Source organism: Meriones unguiculatus, chromosome 3 (genome assembly GCF_030254825.1).
Source record: "Meriones unguiculatus strain TT.TT164.6M chromosome 3, Bangor_MerUng_6.1, whole genome shotgun sequence".
Lineage (NCBI taxonomy): Eukaryota > Metazoa > Chordata > Mammalia > Rodentia > Muridae > Meriones > Meriones unguiculatus.
Genome location: NC_083351.1, coordinates 46,973,100 through 46,993,827, shown reverse-complemented (window position 1 = coordinate 46,993,827; position 20,728 = coordinate 46,973,100). Strand labels below are relative to the sequence as shown.

The window sequence follows — 20,728 nt, the reverse complement described above, 5'->3', positions numbered from 1 at the left end:
TTTGTTATATATCAAGTTACATTTAAATTTTTATTAGTAGCAAAGTAAAGAATAAGAATTCAAGCTGAGAGTTAGATTGAGTTGAGGGTCAGGATATTTCGGTCAGTGTTCTAGGGTTATATTTATAGAGCTGGATTTAGCCATAGGCCAGAAAGATTTAACACTTAAGAATAACATAGCCAGGGGCCGGAGAGTTCGCTCAGCATTTGAGAGCATTGGCCTTTCTTCCAGAGGACTTGCATTCATTTTCTAGTACCTACAGAGCAGCTCACAACTGTCTGTAACTCAGGTTTCACAGGATCAAAAACACAATACACAACAACAATACACAGAAAAAAAATAAATCTTTTAAAAAGAAAAGAAAAAAAAAACCCCATAAATTTGTAAACTAGACATATTAGAAAAGTTTCAATAACAATTTTTAAGATAACAAACTCTTATTTAACTAGAAAATTCAGTTCGATAAGGCTGTACTGGTCCTCTAAAACTGGAGCTTGTTTGGGTAGGCTTTATTTTTATTTTATGTATGTAGGTGTTTGATGCATGTATGCATGCATTTATACCACATGTGTACAGTGCCTGCAGAGACCAAAATAGCATGTCAGATCCCTTAGAACTGGAATTACAGGGGACTGTGAATGCCATGTGAGTGCTGGGAATCGAACTTGGGTCTTCTGGAAGAGCAGTTGATGGTCTTCTCCACTGAGCTGTTTTTCCAGCTGCAGTGGATGGGTGTTTTTAAGGAGGGAGAAGTAGTTCTTGGGCTCTGCTGCATTGTTAATATTTTGACAGTGGCTTTGATTTGTTTTTCTTTTGTTCCTTTATTAGCTTTGGCAGCAATCCTTGGAGCTGTGCCATTTCTGGGGACATACTGGGCAGCAGTACCTGCAGTTCTAGACCTGTGGCTGACACAGGGGTTAGGATGTAAGGCCATCTTGCTGTTGGTCTTTCATCTCTTACCGACATACTTCGTAGACACTGCCATCTATTCTGATATATCAGGGTAAGTATTCTCAAGTTCTTTCTGAGTCGTGGGTGTTTGGTTAGGGAAGGGTCTAGTGGTGGAATGTTTCAGTTGGATAACCTTTTGTGATACTTTTGACAGTGAAATTTGGATGTAGAATTATATTGCTGTGATAGGGTTATGATTGTTATTATTTAAGAATAAAACCCAAAGTTAAGACAAAATTATGCAGAATTCTTTTTTTTTTTTTTTTGTGAGTTTTGTGGCATTTGGCCTTGGAAAGAAGTATTGCCAGGCATATCTAAAATATTTTTTTAATTTTTATTTTATTTAAGTTTATTTACTTTGCATCCCGAGGGTGCCCCCCTCTCCTCCCAGTCCTTTCTTCTCCCTTTCCCTGTCCCTTTCCCCCAGAAAATGGGAGCATCTCCTCTCCCCATATCAACCTTTCCCAGCACATCAAGTCACATAAGGACCGAGCATATCCTTATCCTCAGAGGCCAGGCAAGGCAGTGCTGCCAAAGGGAAGTGACCCAAAAGCAGGCAATAGAGCCCGTCTTAGAAACAGCCACCCTCCCCTCCACTTGCCAGGGGACCCACATGAAGACCAAGCTGCCCATTGGCCACATATGTTATGTGCAGGGGACCCACGTCCAGACCATGCATGCTCCTTAGTTGATGTCTCAGTCTTGGTAAGCCCCTGTGGGTCTGGGTTAGTTGTCTCTGTTGGTCTTCTTGTGTGGTTACCCCTCTTCTGGTCCTTCCATCTTTCCCCCAACACTTCCACAGGACTCTCCAGAGTTTTGCCTCCCGCTTGGCTGCAAGTTCCAGCATCTGTCTTCATCTGCTGCTGGCTGGAGCCTCCCAGAGGACAGTGATGTTAGGCTCCTGTCTGCAAGCACAGCAGAGCATCATTAATAGTGTCAGAGGCTGGCTCTCTACTGCAGGGTGCCTCTCAGGTTGGGCCAGTCATTGGTTGGACATTTCCTCGATCTCTGTTCCCTCCTTATCCCTGTACTTCTTGAGGCAGGGAAGCTTTTGGATCAAAAGTTTTGTGGGTGGATTGTTGTTCCCCTTCTTCTACTAGTCCTGCCTGGCTAGAAGGTTGTCACTTCAGTCTCCATTTCCCCCCTGTTAGGAGTCTTAGTTAGAGTGACCCCCATTTCTTCCTAGGAACCTACCCTGTTGCAGGCCTCCAGCTTATCAGAGAGATGTTCCCCTCAGTTACCCTTCTTGTTCCCAGCCCTCTCACCTCCCATCCCTGTTCTTCCCTCATCTGATCGCTATCCTTGTTTCCGTCCCCATTCCATCTCCTGCCCAGTTCCCTCTCTTCATCACTTCTGCTGTCTATTCTATTTCCCTTCTGAGTGACATTCCAGCACCTTCCCTTGGGCCCTCCATGTTACTTAGCTTCTTCGGGTCTGTAGATTGTAGCATGGTTACCCTGTACTATAGGTCTAATATCTGCTTGTAAGTGAGTACACACCATGAGTCTTTCTTGGTCTGGGTTCTGTCGCTCAAGATGATCTCTTCTAGTTCCATCCATTTGCCAGCAAATTTCATGATTTCCTTATTTTTGATGGCTGAGTAGTATTCCATTGTGTCAGTGTACTAGCCTAACATATTTTAAGTACAATAAAGTTAGTGGCAATTTTAATCCTGCTCTGCCTTTGAAGAAAATGATTATGTAATTGTGTGTCCACAGATTCCAGTGTAAGGTGAATCTCAGACAGCGTTAGTGTTTGTGTTCTCTTCAGATAGATGCATGATTTATGATGAACACAGCTTAAACAGGTTAAACTTTGATGATGGGATAACGCTCTATTTTTCTAGGTTTTATACCTATGTAGAGATTGCATCATGTCCTTGTAGTGAGAATTTTGGAGTTTTGGTTTCTTTAAAAAACACAGCAACATTATAAGAATAGGTTTTTGTTTTAATCCCAGGTATAGGGATATGGGGCTGCTTTGTAGCCGCTGACTAAGATTTGCCTCCTGCTCTAGCAGGAGCATGGTTTTGCCAGCTGCAGATAGTTTCTGCAAGTGTGTAATGTTTGGAATTCTGGGAACTTTTCAAAAGATATATAAATGCCAGAGCATCAATAGGTGTTGCTGATTGGTGGTTGGAGTAGTCTGTCCCAAAGAAGCGAGAAAAATAAATTAGATGCCCTGATAGCAAAGATCAAACCTTCCCAAAGGAACCCAACACCACTAATCAGTAGGAAGTAGTTTAACAATAACTTAATCCTTTCCCTTCTATCTGTTTTTTTCTCTCCACTCTAGTGTTAGGAGATTAATAAGGGTGGAAGAGAGAAAAAATCATAAAGTAGCAAAAGCCAGTTACAGCTCCTCAATTTATTATCTTCATTATTAAGATGATTATTGTTTTGAGAAAGGATCCCAGTTCATAGTCATCCTGTGTCTGCTTCCTATGTGCTGTAATTGCAGGTAGGGCTCATATCTGATCTCACTCAGTGTACAGTCACTGAGTAAAAGTACCTGGCATGAATACCTGTGGGGTGAGGCATGGCAGTAACATTTAAAAAACATACCAGGCATGGTGGTGCACACCTTTAGTCCCAGCTCTTAGAAAGCAGAAACAGAAGGATGATCTCTGTGAGTTCAAAGCCAGCCTGGGCTACATAGCCAGTTCAAGGACACACTGCCTCAGTAACAAACATCAAAAAACGAAAACAAACATAAAGGCTTAGTGGACAGGGTCTCAGTTTCTAGAAACAGCCATCTTTAGCTATTTTAAGTTTTCTAAAACTAAGCTGTGTGGTGATTTATTTCTTTTCAAATAAATTAAAGTTAGAAAACAATGGGACAGCGCAGAAGCCCCGTTGAACTAAAGTGAAATGAAAAAGGCAACTCTCAATTCATCCTATAGGGCAATTTATGTGCCTGCAGCTTGAGAGGGAAAAGTAAAATTGCCACAAGTGTTACCCGTAGTCTGTGATCCCCAGTGTTTAGAAATCAAGAGTCAAGAAGATTTCCTGTTGGAGGCCCACTTGAGCTACATAGCAAGGTCCCATCTCAAGATCAAAATTAGAGCCTGGAGCTAGAGAATTGTCTTCACACTTAAGTGTGTGCATCATTCTTTAAAAGGACCTGAGTTTGGTTCACAGCACCTACTTTGGTCACCTCTGTAAATGCAGTTTCAGGGAATCCAAAATTCTCTCCTGGCCTGCAGTCATACTAACACATATGCACATACACAGAAATAAAAATAAACCTTAAAATACAAACAAACAGTCTGACCAAAACAAAGCCTGGCGTAGTGGTGTACACTGTAAATCCCAGCACTTGAGAGGCATAGGCATGAGAATATCCAAAAATTCACAGCCAGCTGGTTCACATAGCAAGTTGCAGGCCAGTTAGGACAACAGATTAAGACCCTGCCTCGAAGCAGCCACAGAACCAGTACTGTGATCAACTGATGTTTTAAAAATTAAGGTTTAAACTGTTATGATTTACACTTAAGTGCTCTATGTATTTGATGTTAAAAGTTCTCCTTCCCTCACTTTAAGCCTTGAGAATTTCTGATAACAATTTTTTTTTCAGACATTATTTAGGGAAGTCTATTTGACATGTGGGCCACTGCTATAAATCTCTTTGGAAGAAGAAAGAGAAGTAAATTGTGAACATGTTTTTTTTTTTCCTGACGTTTACAGACACCAGTGTGTGTGTGTAAACACTAATATGTATATAATCAAACATTCTTTCTGCGTATTTAATTATTTACCCTCATTAAAATGTTCCACTCGTCTGTGTTATTTAAAAACGAGAAACAAATAGACCATGACCTTTTCCTCATCCCTCTTACGTCAGTGGTCAGGGCTTTACTGTGTTGCTATATCTGTCTCACCCCATCCCAATCGTCAGCGATGTCTTGATAAGCTGCAAGGCAGTTATGACTCTTGTGAAATCAAAGTCTTGGACTTTGTTGACAGATGCCTTCCATATGTGGCTTGTTATTACACCTGCGGTAGTCAAAGTTTAGAAGGCTGCCAAAGGTCTAACTGTGAATAATAGGGATGCTGCTTTAGTATTTTATGAAACTCTAAATGTTTTATTAACCAAATGCCTGATAAACTTCACTCACTATTATCCTTTAAGGAAGTAAACCTAGCAGGTATCTTAGGTAACCAGTCTTCAGCCAGCAGTAACTTTTAGGAAGCCATGTGGAATGGGTACAAATAGCCTGATAACAGCAATGGTTTTATTCTTTCAGTTGCTAGTCCTATAAAAAGACGTCACTCTTTGGCACATGCAAGAAAATCCTTGTTTCTCTGTATTTTACACTGTTCTTGATTTTGCATTGACGTAATCTAAAGAAAGCTAGTAGTGGGGTAAAGCCTGAAATACTAGAGGACCAACATTGTTGTTCTTGGGATTTACTCTGAAGCTGGTATTCACTGGGAGTCATGTGTCAACTGGGTGTTTTTTGTTCCAGAGGAGGCCATCCCTACCTGACTGGCTTAGCAGTGGCTGGTGGAGCATATTACCTGGGCCTGGAAGGAGCAATCATTGGGCCCATACTTCTCTGCATACTCGTGGTTGCTTCCAATATCTACAGTGCCATGCTCGTGAGTCCTACGAATTCAGTGCCCACACCAAATCAGACCCCTTGGCCTGCTCAGACTCAGCGGTGAGTTCAGCAGCATGATGGTAACCCTGTGTAGGCAGGCACTGCCCTGGCTCTGTTTTCAGTGGATAGTTGCATCTGGGACTTGTCAGCTTAAATGTCTTGAGCACTCATTAGCTATGTAAATTATTTCCATTAGTCCTCAAGGTTTCTAGTATAACCTCCCCATCAGATAGTCTGCCATCTTTCCAGTCCCCCGAATAGTTTTGAACATGGTCTAAAATTTATTGTGTACTCTTGAGACAGACCTTATTTTGTCAGTGTTTTTACCTATATCACTCATCATATCATTGTTTTCTGTTTTCTTCACTCATCTGTTTTCATTGCTGTCTGGTATATCAATGTATGCATATACCAGTCTCAATTTTTCAGTGTAGTATTAAAAGGTGTCAAAGAGTTGCCATTTCATAGGTATTAAAAGACAAGATTCTGTTATCTGGTGTGCATATCCTGGTGATCATTGTGTTTCACTTACTTGTATACCTAGAAGTAGAATGTCTACTGTGTAGCAGGTTTAATGTTAAAAACTTGCAAAGTAAACCAAGGCTCATGCCTGTAACCCTAATGTTTGGGAAGCAGAGGCAGGAAAATCAGCAGCAGCATAATGAGACTATCCCAGAATTAAAAATAAAAGCCTTACAAAATGGGTTTTTTGTATAGAGTATGTGAATGTACGTACAGCCTAGAACAGTTCAAATAAAAAAATTTTAAATCTTCTAGAGACTTTTTTCCCCTCAAGACAGGGTTTCTCTGTGTGTAGCCTTGGCTGTCCTCGACTCACTTTGTAGGGCCTCGAACTCACAGAGATTTGCTTGCTTTTGCCTCCCAGAGTGCTGGGATTACAGGGGTGTGCCACTGTGCCCTGCTTTTAGTTTACTGCTAATTATGGCTAAGAAAAGTCAGTTTTCTCGAAAAGAGCAGAGGGACACAAGTGACTGACAGGCCTTACCAACTGGGGCTGGTGACACGAGCACTACATCTTTCCCTCCTGTCCCCCCCCCTTTTTTTTTTGAAGCAGTCCCACTGTGGAGTCCAGGCAGGCTGAGTTTGCAGTCCTCTCTAGCTTCCTGACTATGCTGTTTACCACCATTGCAGCCGGCTTTGCTTCTTAACAGCAGGGGCAGATTGAAAGGACAATGTCTTCAGGGTACTGGAGAGAGAACACAGATTTTGTTAATGTTTTGCTGTTATCTTCTTGTGGGGGGAGTCTTCTAATGATTTTTAATAATATAAAACAAAATTCACTTTAAGGTGAAACAAAAGAAACCAGTGTATAGAGACGAGAACTTTTTCTCTTCTCCTGAGAGTTAGAAGTTGTATCCTTGGGTCAGGGGTACTGGGAAAGATGATGTGAGGACAGTTAGATATCCACAATTCTTTCCTTCAGGCATTTATCCCTGTGGGCAGTTTTCACCAAGTTTATTGTAAAAAACAAAGGCTTTGGCTTTTTCTGGCACCAATGATATCAGATAGTGAAAGTTTTTGTTTTTTGGCTCATGTTAAAAGTGACACTGAAGCCATAGGTGGGTTGTTATGTGTGTGACTTTGATGTAATCTGACAAATCCATTGCCCTGTGCAGCCCTTAATAGCTATGACTTTGGGTCTCTTTTGTGGGCTGATCAATTCCTTACAGAAAGATTTCCAGATCTCCTGGCTGGTGTACAACAGACCTTTCTATCCAGTCCAGATACCAGCTGGCACTTGGCAATGTTCCCATAACTTGTCTGATGGGGGAGAGCAGCAGTTCATGTCAGGTGATGAAAATGCCTCCCCACATCTGCTGGGAATGCCTCCTTGCAGGGGGTGGGTTCAGTGCTGCACCAGGGTCTCCACTTCCTGACAGGAGTCTGTCGTCATTTCATCTGATCTGCAAGACTTACTGTCTCTAACATCATCCTATCTATCTTCTAGCTAGCTAGAAGTTCCAAGAGCCAAGAAGCTGCCCCAAAGTTGTACAACACTTCTCTGTAGCATCTCATTAGCCAAAATCTAGTCATATAGCCATATGCGCTTTAAGTAAGCCTGGGGAAGTCTTTGATAAGAGACAATATACTCAGCCCCAAACTGGGCTCGTGCATATTAAAAAACAAAACACAAACAAACAGTCTTGTGGGGGCCTGGAGAGATGGCTCAGTGATCACTGAGTGAGCACTGTTTGTCCTTCCAAAGGACCTGGGTTCAATTCCCAGCACCTACAACTGTCTGTAACACCAATTCCAAGGGTTCTGACAGTTCACATTAATGCACATAAAATAAAATTATCTAAAAAATATTAAAAATAATCTTGTGAAAATATAAAAATAGTGACTTCTTCTGTCTTCCGCATTGCATGGCAGCTGTTCCTGGGATTGCTTCTCCCTTCTTCCTTCTAACTTTGTTTTTGTGGTTTTATTATCCCTGCTTCTTTCCATAGCAAAACCAACCAACCATTCTGGTTTTTTTGTTTTCCCAGGCCTTTCCGTGACGTTGCTGAAGATCTGAACTCTTCAGTAGATTGACCTGGCTCTACTGCAGTGACTTCTGGGGAGTTCCACCTTGACAGCGAGTCCTCCCAGCTGCCCTCTGTCCAGTCAGCTATGTCTGGCAGGCAGGGGCGTCCACAAAAGAAGCAGAAGCCTCCCAGCCTTACATGCAGAGCACTAAGTGAGAGAGAAGTTGCTCTAGGCTGCCTTGCATTTTAAAACACAGCTTGAGAATTGAGAACTGTGTTTGCTCACAGCTATGGTAAGATGGCTTGAAATGTTACAGTTCATGCACTGACACAGAGGCCTGAAATTGCCCTCTGTGATTATCTACTGCAGTATATTTATAAAGTTATTTGAAGGATTCTAAAATACCTTTTAAAGGATATTCAGTGTAATTTTTCTCCTGCTGTAGGAGTTTTTAGTCTCTTTTCAGTGACAAGGTTTCCCTTTGGCGTATGGTTTAGTTAGCAGGAAAAGTAGGTCTGATACCCTTTAAAATAACACCATCCTATTCTTGAGAGGAAAGGGGTCTTAGGGGTGAAGCTGACATGTGTGTGCTGTGACCAGAGAGGCAGCAGGAAGGGAACTCTTCCTCTTCCTTCCCTTCACCACCTCCTTTCAGCGTTGCCAAATTTCTACAACTTGCCTGACCACATTGAATGATGATCCTTATTGAGCTGCTGTAAACGGTAACGATGTGAGAGAATCCTCCCTGTCAGCTTTTCTCTTTTAACTGTTTCCCAGGAGAAGCCTTTCAGGTGTAGTGGCCCTCTGGTTTGTTCTGTGCCCAGTTGGTTTTTCTGCAGAACTGCGTATTTTCTTCACTTAGCACAGTGCCTTGCACATGGGAGTTTAAATGAATGCTTGCTGAGTCTCACTGTAACCATGTACGTGTCTCATAACACGTAACCAGCATAGTGCTTTACATACATACAGCCATTGTGCACAGTACTTCACACGCATTTCACATCAGCTCTTGCACAGTGTCACACTGGTAGGGGGCTAAGCTTTAGGACAGTGGCCAGTGCAAAGCCAAGTGTTATAACTTGTCTCCTGTCTTCTGACATTATATCTGCAGTGTCATAAGGCACTTCTTAGGGCCTTGGCAGCTTCCCAGTCCCAGGCGTTGTCATTCATTCATTACAAGTGAAAGAAAAGAAAGCTTGACCTGCTTCATGGCAGGGCCGAAACTAGAGCTGAGCTCCTAGTCTTGTGTCTTTTCTAGCTGTTCAGTCTTCAGGCCTTCTTGTGCTTCTGAGGGAATATGCAGCAGAAAGGATTTGTGTCAAAGATTTGTTTGTTTGTTTTTAGCATTTAAAACTAAAATTAATTTTTCCTAAAGATCTCACCAAATTTGTTCCTGGTATGATTAGTAAAACCCATGCACAGCAGTGTCTCTTGACTTGCTATGCATAGTATAGCACATACAGGTCTCCTTATTGTGTCATGAGCCCTTCCACATTAGGACCTGCTCTTCCATCATCACCCATTAGATTTGAGCACTAAATCACTTACTCTGTTTTTTTAGTCAGTTGATTATTTGCTCATGAACAGATTTCTTGAGCATTAGTAAGCTCTAGGTACCATGCCAGAGACTGTACAGGGTCTGTGAGAGAGAACCCTTAAGGCCGCCTCTCTCACCTTCCATGCCAGCCAGCTCATGGGTCACACTAAATCTAAATTCTTGCATTAAAATGGTTGAGGAGAGAAAACAAGTTTGTGTTTGTTTACTATATCATAAGAAGTTTATAGCTATAATTAGCACATACTCATAAGAGGCAAATGTACAGTGACTTTGTGTGCATACACAAATCACGTTGCTCTGATGTGCTTTTAGCCACGTAAAAGCAAAATTGCAAAAACCCAAGTTTGAGCTAATTCACAGCTGTTGGAAGGATAGTTCTCAATCTGAACGTGAAGTTTTTTGATGGGAACTCTGAGCTCTAAGAAAGTAGTTCAGAGCTTCCTAAAGTAGTGGCAGTGGTTTAAGCCTGTTCTGAAATTTTAGGGCCACTGAAACCACTCCATTGCCATAGTAAATCCAGGAAGGCCATCAGTTGGAATCAGAAAAGCACCCTGGCATATGCCAGGCACAGGAAGGAGGTTTTACAGAATGTTCCTAAGGCAGATGGAGAGCAGATAGCATAAAGAGTTAGGAGTCTTTAGTTTCAGTCCCTCACCTACCCTGAAGAGTTTGCATGGACTTTGACCTGGGAAAAAGGTTCCTTAAGATCTTAAGAGAGGGTATCTAAGCTTGGCTTGTTTTGTTTGTTTGGTGTGTGTGCATGCATGTGTAAACAGGACCTCATAGCTCAGGAAAATGCATCCATGAAATGAAAGTAGCTTCGGTAAAATTGAGGACAGGAATCTGTCATAGCAGCTTGGATTGTATAGATGAAGGGTTAGTTTCAAGTTCCCTTTCACTGTCAGTTTTAAACTAGGCACAAGGGGAGCTGAAAAGCTGTGCACACCGATTAGCGCCTGTTTTTTTGTTAAGAGAACGAGGTGCAGGCCTGGAAGTGTAAATTCCATGTTATGTACAGCCTCTTTGGCTCCTAGATATTATGAAACTGTGAGTTTCTTAATCTTTCTTCCCTAAGAACTGGCTGCTTGCTTTGTGCCCTGAGATGTCTCTGGGTTAGCTCTTGACTGTGGAAGGCCCAGGGTGCATTAAGTAGAGACCCTATGTCCAAACTCTGTGGCTTCAGGGACGGCATGTCCCAGCGTACAGGCAGCGGAAGCACTGGCAGGGCAGGTCCTTCCGTCTAAGTTGGCATTGGTAAGAACTCAACCATACTCTTTTGGGACTTCTGCATTCCTCCATTTTCCACCTTGTTTGGTGACTGTTTGAGAAGCGTGGCAGAAAATGCTGAGGACTCCAGGCCAGTGGGGGTTAAACTAGAATACATTCATTTAGGTGATATTGGAGGATTTAACCTAGTTTATGGGAAATACCCTCAGGACTTCCCATACTCCATTTCTGGCCTTCCAGTATCTTTTGAGGGTCCCCCACAGCCTTTCCGAGAGTATCACACTGGGACTTTGAGTTCCCTTTTCACAATGAAAATTTCTTATGGCAACATACTCCCAAATTCTTGCTCCTGCAAAGAACAGCTATTTATTTTCTACTTATTTATTTATTTATTTATTTTTATCAGTTTTTTTGTCTTTGCTCATTTTGTCATCAAATATTATTAACTCACTAAGATCTGGGAAAAATACCTACCCGAAGCCACAAAGCAGCTTTCTTGATAGCTTGAAAATACTCCCGAGAACTGTAGGTGAAGAGTCTTCTTAGCAGCATCACAGAAGTTTGGTGATTGAATGGGCTATTGTAGTGAGATGATATAATTGTTTTAGGGAAGGAAACAAATTTACTGGTAAAGTAGCTTATTGTAACAGCCAGTTAACAACAAAATAAAAGTGGAGTACAGATCCTCTCCCTCAGCCTGCCTTCTGCTTCTCTTTCCTTTTTCTCATAGCTCAACCACTTTTGTCAAAAAAAAAAACGAAGGAAGGAAGGAAGCAAGGAAGGAAGGAAAGAAAGAAAAAAGTTCCATATAGTAGTTGTTTGTACAGTTAATAGAGTTGTAAGAGAAAAAGTACTAGGAGAGGGGAGATTCCATGGTCATTTAAAATTGAGGAATGCCTAGTTATTTCCTTTCCCTGGGATGTCTATGAGTTTTTATTATGCCATAACACATTGTGAAGGGAGGAGGGACCACGTGTTGCACTTTATGTTGTGCCCCTATTCTTTCCACCTTTCCTCTCTGAGCATCTTAAACGACTAGCTTTTGATCAAGTTTATAGGTCTTTTAGAAGACTATAGGTAGTGAAAGTACTGGCAGTGAATTTGTTACCATGATACCATGGATTGGTAACAAGTCCCAGCAGTCTACTGAGACACCAGCATTTGCTGCCTAGAGCTACACTTGCAGGAAGGAGGTTCTTCCCATTTGTGGCACCCAAAATCAGTGTTTATGCTTGACTTTGCAAGGCATCCAAGAATCGGCTAATGGGAATACATTGGTGATGCTTTTGTATGGCACTTTATAACTTTCAGACACCTTTGGGGACAGCCCTGTGAGCTAGTCATTATTATAGTCGTTGTACAGACTGGAAGCCCTGAGAAGTCTGTCGTTGATCCCCATTCCCCCCACCTCCTGCCCTCCTCTCTCCGAAATTTACATATGAAAGCATGGAGCCAGAATTTGGTTACAGAGTATCTGACTCCAAGTCCAAAGTTCTTTATTCTGGTCTTTCCTTCTAGCTTTATGTACGCAATAAAAAAGTATGGAAAGAAACATTTTACCATTGTTTTTGCTTATTGTGAAATCCCAAATCTTTTGTATCAGAGTGACCCAGAAGTGTAACTGTTATTGCAGCTGTCCTAGAGAAAACTCTGTCCTTGCAGTGCCTCTTGTTCAGGTACTTGGATTGTATTTCAAATACTGATTGATTGTGAAACTAAGGTTGAACATATCATTGTAATTATTTATCTCTGAAAATGTATCACCTCTGCATTCTCAGGTAAAAGAGAGATGATTTGAAAGGAAAAAGTGTTCAAATGCAACAATAAATATCCTGTATTACACAAATGCCGTTTCTTAGCTTTATTTGCTTTTACAACTTACTGATGTAATAACATCTTTGTAAAATGTAAAATATTTATATTTTGAAATAAAGTTAACAAATGTTGGATGAAACAGGTGATAAACTTAGTCTCTTGTTTCTTGAGAAATTTGAACTTTATCTAGAATTTCCCTGCATATACTACCATTGGCGCCATTATCTATACCGGTGCCAGTTTATTTTTTTTTTTGTTTTTATGAAATTTGGTTATCTTACATGAGGGAACCCTCAAAAAGCCAGTGAATCCATAGCTGAGGCAGAAGTCCCCCATGCATTGGAGGGAGGCAGCAGCCCGTATAAAGTGTGAGGGTGGTTTTGAAGGTAAAAAGTTGGAAGACGGGAGACCTGGAGAGGTGGCTCTACAGTTAAGGGTACTGCTCTTCCAGAGGACCCAAGTTAAATTTCTAACCCGGGTAATGGACAGCAGGTAAGCACCTGTAACTCCAGCTGCAGGGCATCTATATGTCCTTCACAGGCACTGCACTCATGTGCACATGTCCACAGAATTTAAGAGAAAAAAGAATTGAAAGATGACTTGAATTCAGGAGCTCTTCTTTTTTAGAAAAGCCGCAGGTTTGCTGTCTCCATGACTAGAGTTATCTATGCTGTTTGGGCAGATGAAGCTGACCCCTGCAGCTTCACTTTGAGCACTACAAGTTGAGGCCATCCGGCTAGCTGGATGGATGGAGAAAGCCTGTCTCAAGATTCCTTTTTGCCCCAGTGGATGCTCATTAGCCGCCCTGATCCCTCAAAAATACTTCTCAGGCTTCTCAGTCAGTTGCTTGAGTCTAGAATCCTTAAGATGCAGGCTTCTGAATGCCTTCCCTGGCTTTGTTCCTGGGAAGCAGAGGAAAAGGAGCACACCCTCTCAGCACAGGGATTGGTGTGAGCTCATGGTTGAGCTGAGGGAATGGTTTCTTAGCCCTAAGTGACTTCAGTCAGAAATAGGCATATCTTTTCATTCAAGGAGCAATTAACACGCTGCTAGTTCTTGCCTAATTAAAAATACCTGTGAAAATTAAAAAAAGTAGTATTTAGCAGTAAACAAGACTTGTGTCTAATTCTCTTGAAGATGAATTCTAAAGACATTGCCTTCTTGCTGAGTGTCAAGATATTTATGTGAACTTACTATCAAATGTTTCAACTTTGTGTAAATGATACATAATCAGAAAATAGGAGTGGAGGGGAAATGGGACAGACTTTCCCGGGAAGGCATGGACAGATGATTACAAGGGTAATTGCCGTCTCAAGGCAGAGGATCCCTCCATTTTTCAACCTCATCAAAACACATAGGAATATTTATGGGAATTCAGAATTGGTTTTTGAGGCAAATGGGAAGCTTTGTTGGGGGCAGTTGTCTTGAAAGCCACGTGAACATGGAGAGTCCCTCAGGTGTCTCCAGGTAAAAAAAGATTTGGAACACTAGAATGGCCTAGGGGGCGGGCCTGCAGAGAGCGGAGCTGGTGGGGTCGCTCAGTGGCAGTGGTGGGTGGGGCCTCCCAGGGATTGGGGCGGAGCTAGGGGTGGTCCTGCAGTCAGTCCTAGGGGCAGAGTTTGATGAGTCCGGACTGCGGCGCGTCAGACTACGGGGCGTGTGGGCGGGGTCTAGAGATGGGCACGGCTGGGCTGGGGCCAGGGGCAGAGCTAGCTAGGGTGGAGTGGCCTTAAGGGGCGGGGCTACCCGGCCCGGGTCGCATGGGGGCGGGGCCGAGGCGGTGGCACAAGGCTGGGGGTGGGGCCTCGTTACAGCGAGGCAGCGGGCAGCCGGCGGGCTGGTTGGCGGGCCCGCGGTGGTGCGGAGAGCCGGCTGTCCGATCGGTGGAGGGCCATGGCCGCTTCCCCGGTGCCCGGCGGCGGCGGTGCCGGAGCTGTCCACTCCTCCAACGCACCTAGCTTCGCCTTCGACCCGGGACTGGAGATCAGGACGCGCTCGGTGGAGCAGACGCTGCTGCCCCTGGTTTCTCAGGTACCGCGGCCCCGGGTCCCCGTGTGCGCGGCCCGCGATGGCGGCGACCGCTCTAACCCCGGTCCGGCATGGCGGGGCTGGAGGCGGCGCTGCCCCGCATTCCGCGAGCGCGGCGGCGTCAAGGCGGGACTCGCGTGGGGGCCCGGAGCGGGGCGGCCACCCTGGGCACACAGTGAGGTGCTCGAGCCCAGCAGGTGCGATGTCCGGCCTAGAACGCCCAGACCCTCCTGGCGCTGCGGCTCCGGCCGAGGGAGGCCGGCCGCGGGACGGTAGCACCCCTTCGCTGTCCCCCGCCCCCCAGAACCGAGCGGGCCGTCGCTGCGCAGTCCGCCGCCGTCGCTGTCCGCGTCCCGGGCCAGACCCGGGCGCTGGGCGCACACTAGTGCATGCTAGTGTGCCTCCCACCCCGGCTTGTTCTTCAAGGCCTTTGTCCCGTCCTCTTGGCCCAACTCCCACCCACTCCGGCCACCTGTCCTGTCCCTCCTTGACACTTGCCTGCCCGCTTTTGTCTGCCTGTGCTTTGCAGTGACAGGAAGGAGTAGTGCTGGAGGCTTTGTCCCGAGGCACACTTTTTGCCAGGTCTCAGTTGGGATTAGTGCATTATTGTATTTATGGGTTATAAAAGAAGCCTGTAAGTGATGTGCTTAATTAAAAAAAAAAAAAAAAGGTTTGTTTCTCTGAGCTAAGGTATACATAACCCGAGGGCTAGAATTCCTCACCTACAGTACTCTGCCAAACACCAAGGGAAGAATTTTGTCTTTGGCTGTGTGCTGGCGATGTGTGACTCATTCTAAGCTTGTAACATCTTGGTGACTCATACCAAGGTTACCAAGATTTTAGAGGTAGAAAGAATCTTAAGTTATCTTATCGGACTCTAAATTTAAAAATAATTTCTTAATAACAACCTCAACATCTGGCCACCAATGTCTTACAGAAACACGTTTAGTGAAGGGGAGTATTCCATAGATTTTTAAATACCGCCTGTTCCAGGCTGGTCCTGAGAACATGTGAAAATTGTAGTTATCTAGTTCCCTAGATTCTTCTAATGCTAATTAAATGGATATCTACCTTTCCCAGCCTGCATTCTGTAATTAGTGGAGGAGCGGTGACCACACCTGGCACTCCCGATGTTTTGTCTTCTTCCTGAGTAGTGGGTGTGTGGCTCAATGGAAAGAGTGGTGCCATTGTTTTCTAGTGTCTTCAACTACTTCCACCCTGGACAACTCCCCTACAGCACCATCACCAGAACAAGCACACACCACGAATGAGAAGTGCGTGAGGCGTCTTACGAGAGAGAGAGGGACTTAAACCTATAATGCTTTATCCATCTGTTTGACACTAGCTGCTTCAAGCTAAGCACTTTGCCAGTGCTATCTCACTTAATTCCCACCCGCCAGGAGAGATAGATGCATCTTCTCGTGAGGCAGATGAAGAAATCCATGGCCAGTTAGGTCAATTAACCTGGTGTGAGGGATTTCAACTCTTAAATACCAAGCTGGGTTTTGAATCCAGGCAGCTTGGCCCCAGTAGTTAGCTTTTACCTACTCCTGTGTCCTTCTAGAGATTAGAGGAGATGATGAGGTCAGCGAAGAGTAGTCACAAAGAAAAGGTTCCACAGTAGGAAAACTAGCCAGAGAGCTGCAATCTGGAAAAAAAAAGTAAACTTTGCTAAACTTTGCTAAAAATGTACCAGTACTATGAAGTTTTATTTTTAGTATCAAGAGATGCCTAAAGCATGGTTAGGGTGCCTGATTAGCAAATCAGGGAAGTACATAAAGATAATTTAGACCGCTTTTAAAGTTTCAGTGATTTTAAGATATTAAAACTGGAGCTGGGGACTAGCTCAGTTGGAGTGCTGGCCTTTCCTACATGAAGTCCTTGGTTGATTCCGAGGGCTGACTTTGTGTGTGTGTGTGTGTGTGTGTGTGTGTGTGTGTGTGTATGTGTGTGCTGAGGGGGGCAGCTCTTTGGAAAACTCAGATGCCCAAGTATTTCTCTTCTAGGGAGATAACACTGTTCTCCAGCTAATTCCCAATTTCCTAAGGATATTTTAGGTACTTTAAGCAAGGATTTATTACGGTCGCTGCTCTTTAAAGGGTGTGTATTTTTAGTTGGTAGGTAGGGAGTGTATAGTATAGCAAGCCCACGTCAAGTACCGAATGAGCATTATCAATAATAAATGCTGTGAGAGCTCACATGGTTGAGTCAGGATGACACTGTGAAGGAGACATAGCTTGAGGTAAATTAGTAAGGTTACCACCATGCCATGTGACCCTCCCAGTGAAAGTCTTGGCTTTTAGGTCTTATTCTAGGAAAGGAAGGTTTTGTCAGCATCAGAAAATATGTAAAGTTTTCTGTCTTCACAGACTAGACTGTGAATTATTTCCACAGCAATAGATATAGAAAGAACTTTCTCTTCCATTCAACTTCTAATTATGACAAAATTATTTTGTAAAGTACGAGTAGCAAATGTTTTCCTTGCTGGGGATATAGATCAGTGATAAGAGTGCTTGGCAAACATGGAAGAGGTCCTGAGTTCAGTCCTCAGCATTGGGGGTGGGAGGGATGATGCTGAAGGGCTAGGGAAATGGCTGGATGGGAAAGGTTTTTGCTGTGCAAGCATGAGGATGTGAATTTGGAACTCCAGCAGCCACGTAAGAGCTGGCATGGGGTGGAGCTGGATGCTGAGAGCTTGCTGACAGGCTAGTCCATGAACTTCAGGTTCATTGAGAATTCTCTTAGAAAACAAAGTGCAGAACAATTGAGGAAGACATCTGGTGTTGACCTCTTTCCACATGCATGCACAGGCACCAGTGTTTGCACAGACAGATGCACACACATCTCTCTCTCTCTCTCACACACACACACACACAGAGACAGACAGAAATGTTGCTCTAAAAGCCTGTGTTAGCTGATAAGGGTATCTACTGGAAACATGATATAGCAACAGTCAAATTTAAAGATACATTTCTTTTAAAGGCAGAGAAAAGAACCTGCTATCACAGATCCTATGCAAACTGTGCCAGAAATCCCAGCCCTTCTATAAGATAAGGAGGAGAAACCAAAGGTACAGAGATACAAAAAGAAAACCCGGGGCTCCCATTGTATTAATAATTATCAATATTAAAAAACTCAAGTTAGAAATAGCATATTTATGAAGTGCTAAACTCAGATACATTTCTCTACATTAATAAACAGAAAAAAATGTCATTAAAATACAAATTGTAGTAAGACAGTAAAATATGGGGCTACTAGAAAGATTTGCATGTATACATAGCAAAGAGAGATATCAGACTATGGAGAACATTTTATTGGAAGCCAAAGTAGATATGGATGACTGAGAGAAAAGTGCTATGTTCATGCCTAGGCCCACAGAATGTTAAAGACACAGCTTTTTCTATTGATTTTTAAATTTAATGCAATTCCAATGAAAATTCCAGCAGAATTTGGGATAGGATGATTTGATTAAAATAATTCTAAATATATATATATATATATAAAAGACCAAAGAATCTAGAACAGCCAGAAGCAAAGCAAGATGTGTGGACTTATTCTATCAGAATCCAGATGTGGGTGGTGTATGCTTTTAGTGCCAGCATTTGTGAGCTGGACGCAGGCAGATCACTGAGACCTGGAGGCCAGCCTGGTCTATATAGCAAGTTTCATGCCACCATGGCTACATAGTGAGACCTTGTCTCAGACAAAGAAAAACTGAACGGGGAGGCATCCTGGTACATGGCTGTAAGTCCCAGCACACATGAGACTGAGGCGAGAGAATTATTCAATTACTGGCCACCCTGGGTGACATAATTAGGCCCTGTCTAAGAAAAAGGTACTCCCAATGCCCTAGTGATTCAACTCCTGTCTCTTTCAGAGAAACCCCCGCGTATATTTATGAGATAGAATATGAGTATGAATGACATTTTTACTTGTGAGGGTCCCAAACTAAATACTACCCAAATCTCTTTTAACAGGGGGATTAAATAAATTGTGCAGGGTTTGGCCCCGGAAAGTTCAGGTGTGAATGCAGTGACTGAGCCACAGCTGTGATTCTCTCCCTCTTTTTGCCTGTTGTAGATCAAACCCACGGGTTTATGGGACCTAGGCAAGCACTGAGCTACACCCTCAACTCTTAACTAGTGTTTTAAAACAGTGTATCTTTATAGCCCAGGCTGGACTCAAACTCACCACCCTCCTGCCTCCACTAGCCAAGTCTAGGAGTGTAAGTGGGTACCACTGCAGTGGGTTCTGATGTTGCATATTTTAGAATCTGAACTTTTTTTTTTTTAAGCTCCAGGCTAAGAACAGGGCACGTTTTCAGTGGAACTATTCCCACCTCTTTGAACAGTCATTTCATTTTTCCTGTCACCACCCTCACTCCTGTAGTGTTTTTATCTAAGGAAGGGAAGAAGGATGCCTCTGCCCTGGTGTGGAATGTCATTTTCTGCCCTTGAGCTTTTCCTGTGTGTGCTTTCATCCAGTCATTCATCCCGTCAGGGACCTTTTCATTTCTGAGGTAGCTTCACTTCATCCTTCCCATCTCTTTCTTTGCCTTGGGAACATTTCAGAATCTTTCTCTTGGTAGGATTTGGGAGAGGAGAGAAGTGTCTTTCTCTTTCCCCAGCCAATTGGTGAAATGGATGTAAGTGTGCTTTTGATAGCAAAGATAAAGGAAAATTGAAATGATAAAATGAGGCTGTAAACAAGTGAAAATGCCTGCGTCTTTTGAAAGAATCTGACCTTGAATGGTGAGTTCACTTCCATGTTCTATGCAGCAAATAAGGAAATTGTACATTCTTAATTCTGAGAATTTACTGATGAGTTAAGTCCAAACAGAAACTTCTCCATCTCAGACTGGCTTTTAGGTTATTCTTTAAGTCCTAGAGAATTGGACTTTGGATTTCCTTTCTTCCCAGCTTCCTGTTTTTCTTGCTTTTTTGCCTCTCCACAAAGTAGTTTTAAAAAAAAGCCTCTGTCAATGAAGTATTAATATCAGTTTTAAAGATTTAGAACATCCCAAAACATGAGGAAGAGAAAAGAAATGTGTAACTGATACTTTTTACTTTTTGGTAACTGACAATATTCTAAGTACAATGATTAACATTTACTCAGTTACGTCACATGGGAGCCTGAGCGTATTATTGCCCCATTCTTATGGATGAGAGTTGTTACAGAAAGGCTGATGACTAGCTACCTCCTGACCAGGCCTTCAACCCAGGCAGAGCAATAGGAGTCAGATCCTTAACTTCCAGGTACACGTTAGGCAGATGGTCCCAAGGAAGCCCTTGTTCTTGTTTTCTTTCATAATGTAGTTGTTCACTAGATCAAAAAAGCTTTCTTCCCCCACAGAATGCTTTCTTTGCCCTCTGGCCCCTTCAGGCTTTTTTTTAGGACACCCTATAGACATGTCTGTCAGCGCAGCTGCACGTCGTCACTCTTACGGCTCTTCCTAGTTGTCAAGCACAACCCCTAACTTTAGTTTGGCATATTACAACTGTGGAAGCTCTCTCAGTGTTTCCCCTTAGCATCATCCGAGGAGGCCGGGGAGGCATGGTGATGTAAGGGTATGGGCCGCTTTTGACATTGTGACCCCGGGGAATATTTTTAATCTCTTTCAGCTTTAGACTTTTTACTCTATATAATGAAGATAATAATAGATAGATGCCTAATAGAAGCTAGAGGTGTAAGCATTAAATGCATTAAATTAATTTATATAAGCAAAACATACACACTGGTACTCTGCATAATTAAAAAAAATGCAATCTCAATTTTATAAAAGTGTATTAAATGCACATAATCCAGGATTGGAGTAATAAGACAAAATGCTCACAGAATTATAGGGTTCTTTGAGTTACTTGTGGAGGGTTTCCTGCATTTCCTTTTTTGTTATGGGAATAATCAACCCGTGCCTTCCCTTTTTAAAGTTCAGTTTTACTGTTTTTAATTATGTGGAAGTGAGTGTCTGCTTGTGCGAATGCACGTGAGAGTAAGTGGAAGTGCCCTAGGAGGGCAGAGGTGCTGGGGACCTTTGGAGCTGGAGTTGCAGAGCGTGT

At 43.1% G+C, this 20,728-nt stretch overlaps 2 protein-coding genes across 8 annotated transcripts in view; both read left to right on the top strand.

Annotated features, from left to right (window-relative positions):
- The window catches only part of Tmem245 (transmembrane protein 245), a 75,666-nt gene extending 62,872 nt beyond the window's left edge, over positions 1–12,794 (top strand). For all 4 annotated transcript variants that reach the window (XM_060379941.1, XM_021628130.2, XM_021628136.2 and 1 more), the window contains 3 exons: positions 829–1,003; positions 5,420–5,614; positions 8,065–12,794. In XM_060379941.1, coding sequence (XP_060235924.1) covers positions 829–1,003; positions 5,420–5,614; positions 8,065–8,110 — 416 coding nt within the window. In that variant the 3' untranslated portion in view covers positions 8,111–12,794. The remainder of the gene's footprint in view (positions 1–828; positions 1,004–5,419; positions 5,615–8,064) is intronic.
- Positions 12,795–14,433: 1,639 nt separating this feature from the next.
- The window catches only part of Ctnnal1 (catenin alpha like 1), a 54,978-nt gene continuing 48,683 nt past the window's right edge, over positions 14,434–20,728 (top strand). For 3 of the 4 annotated variants that reach the window (XM_060379938.1, XM_060379937.1, XM_060379936.1), the window contains exon 1: positions 14,434–14,675. In XM_060379938.1, coding sequence (XP_060235921.1) covers positions 14,538–14,675 — 138 coding nt within the window. In that variant the 5' untranslated portion in view covers positions 14,434–14,537. The remainder of the gene's footprint in view (positions 14,676–20,728) is intronic. The other variant, XM_021628142.2, reaches the window with a different exon arrangement.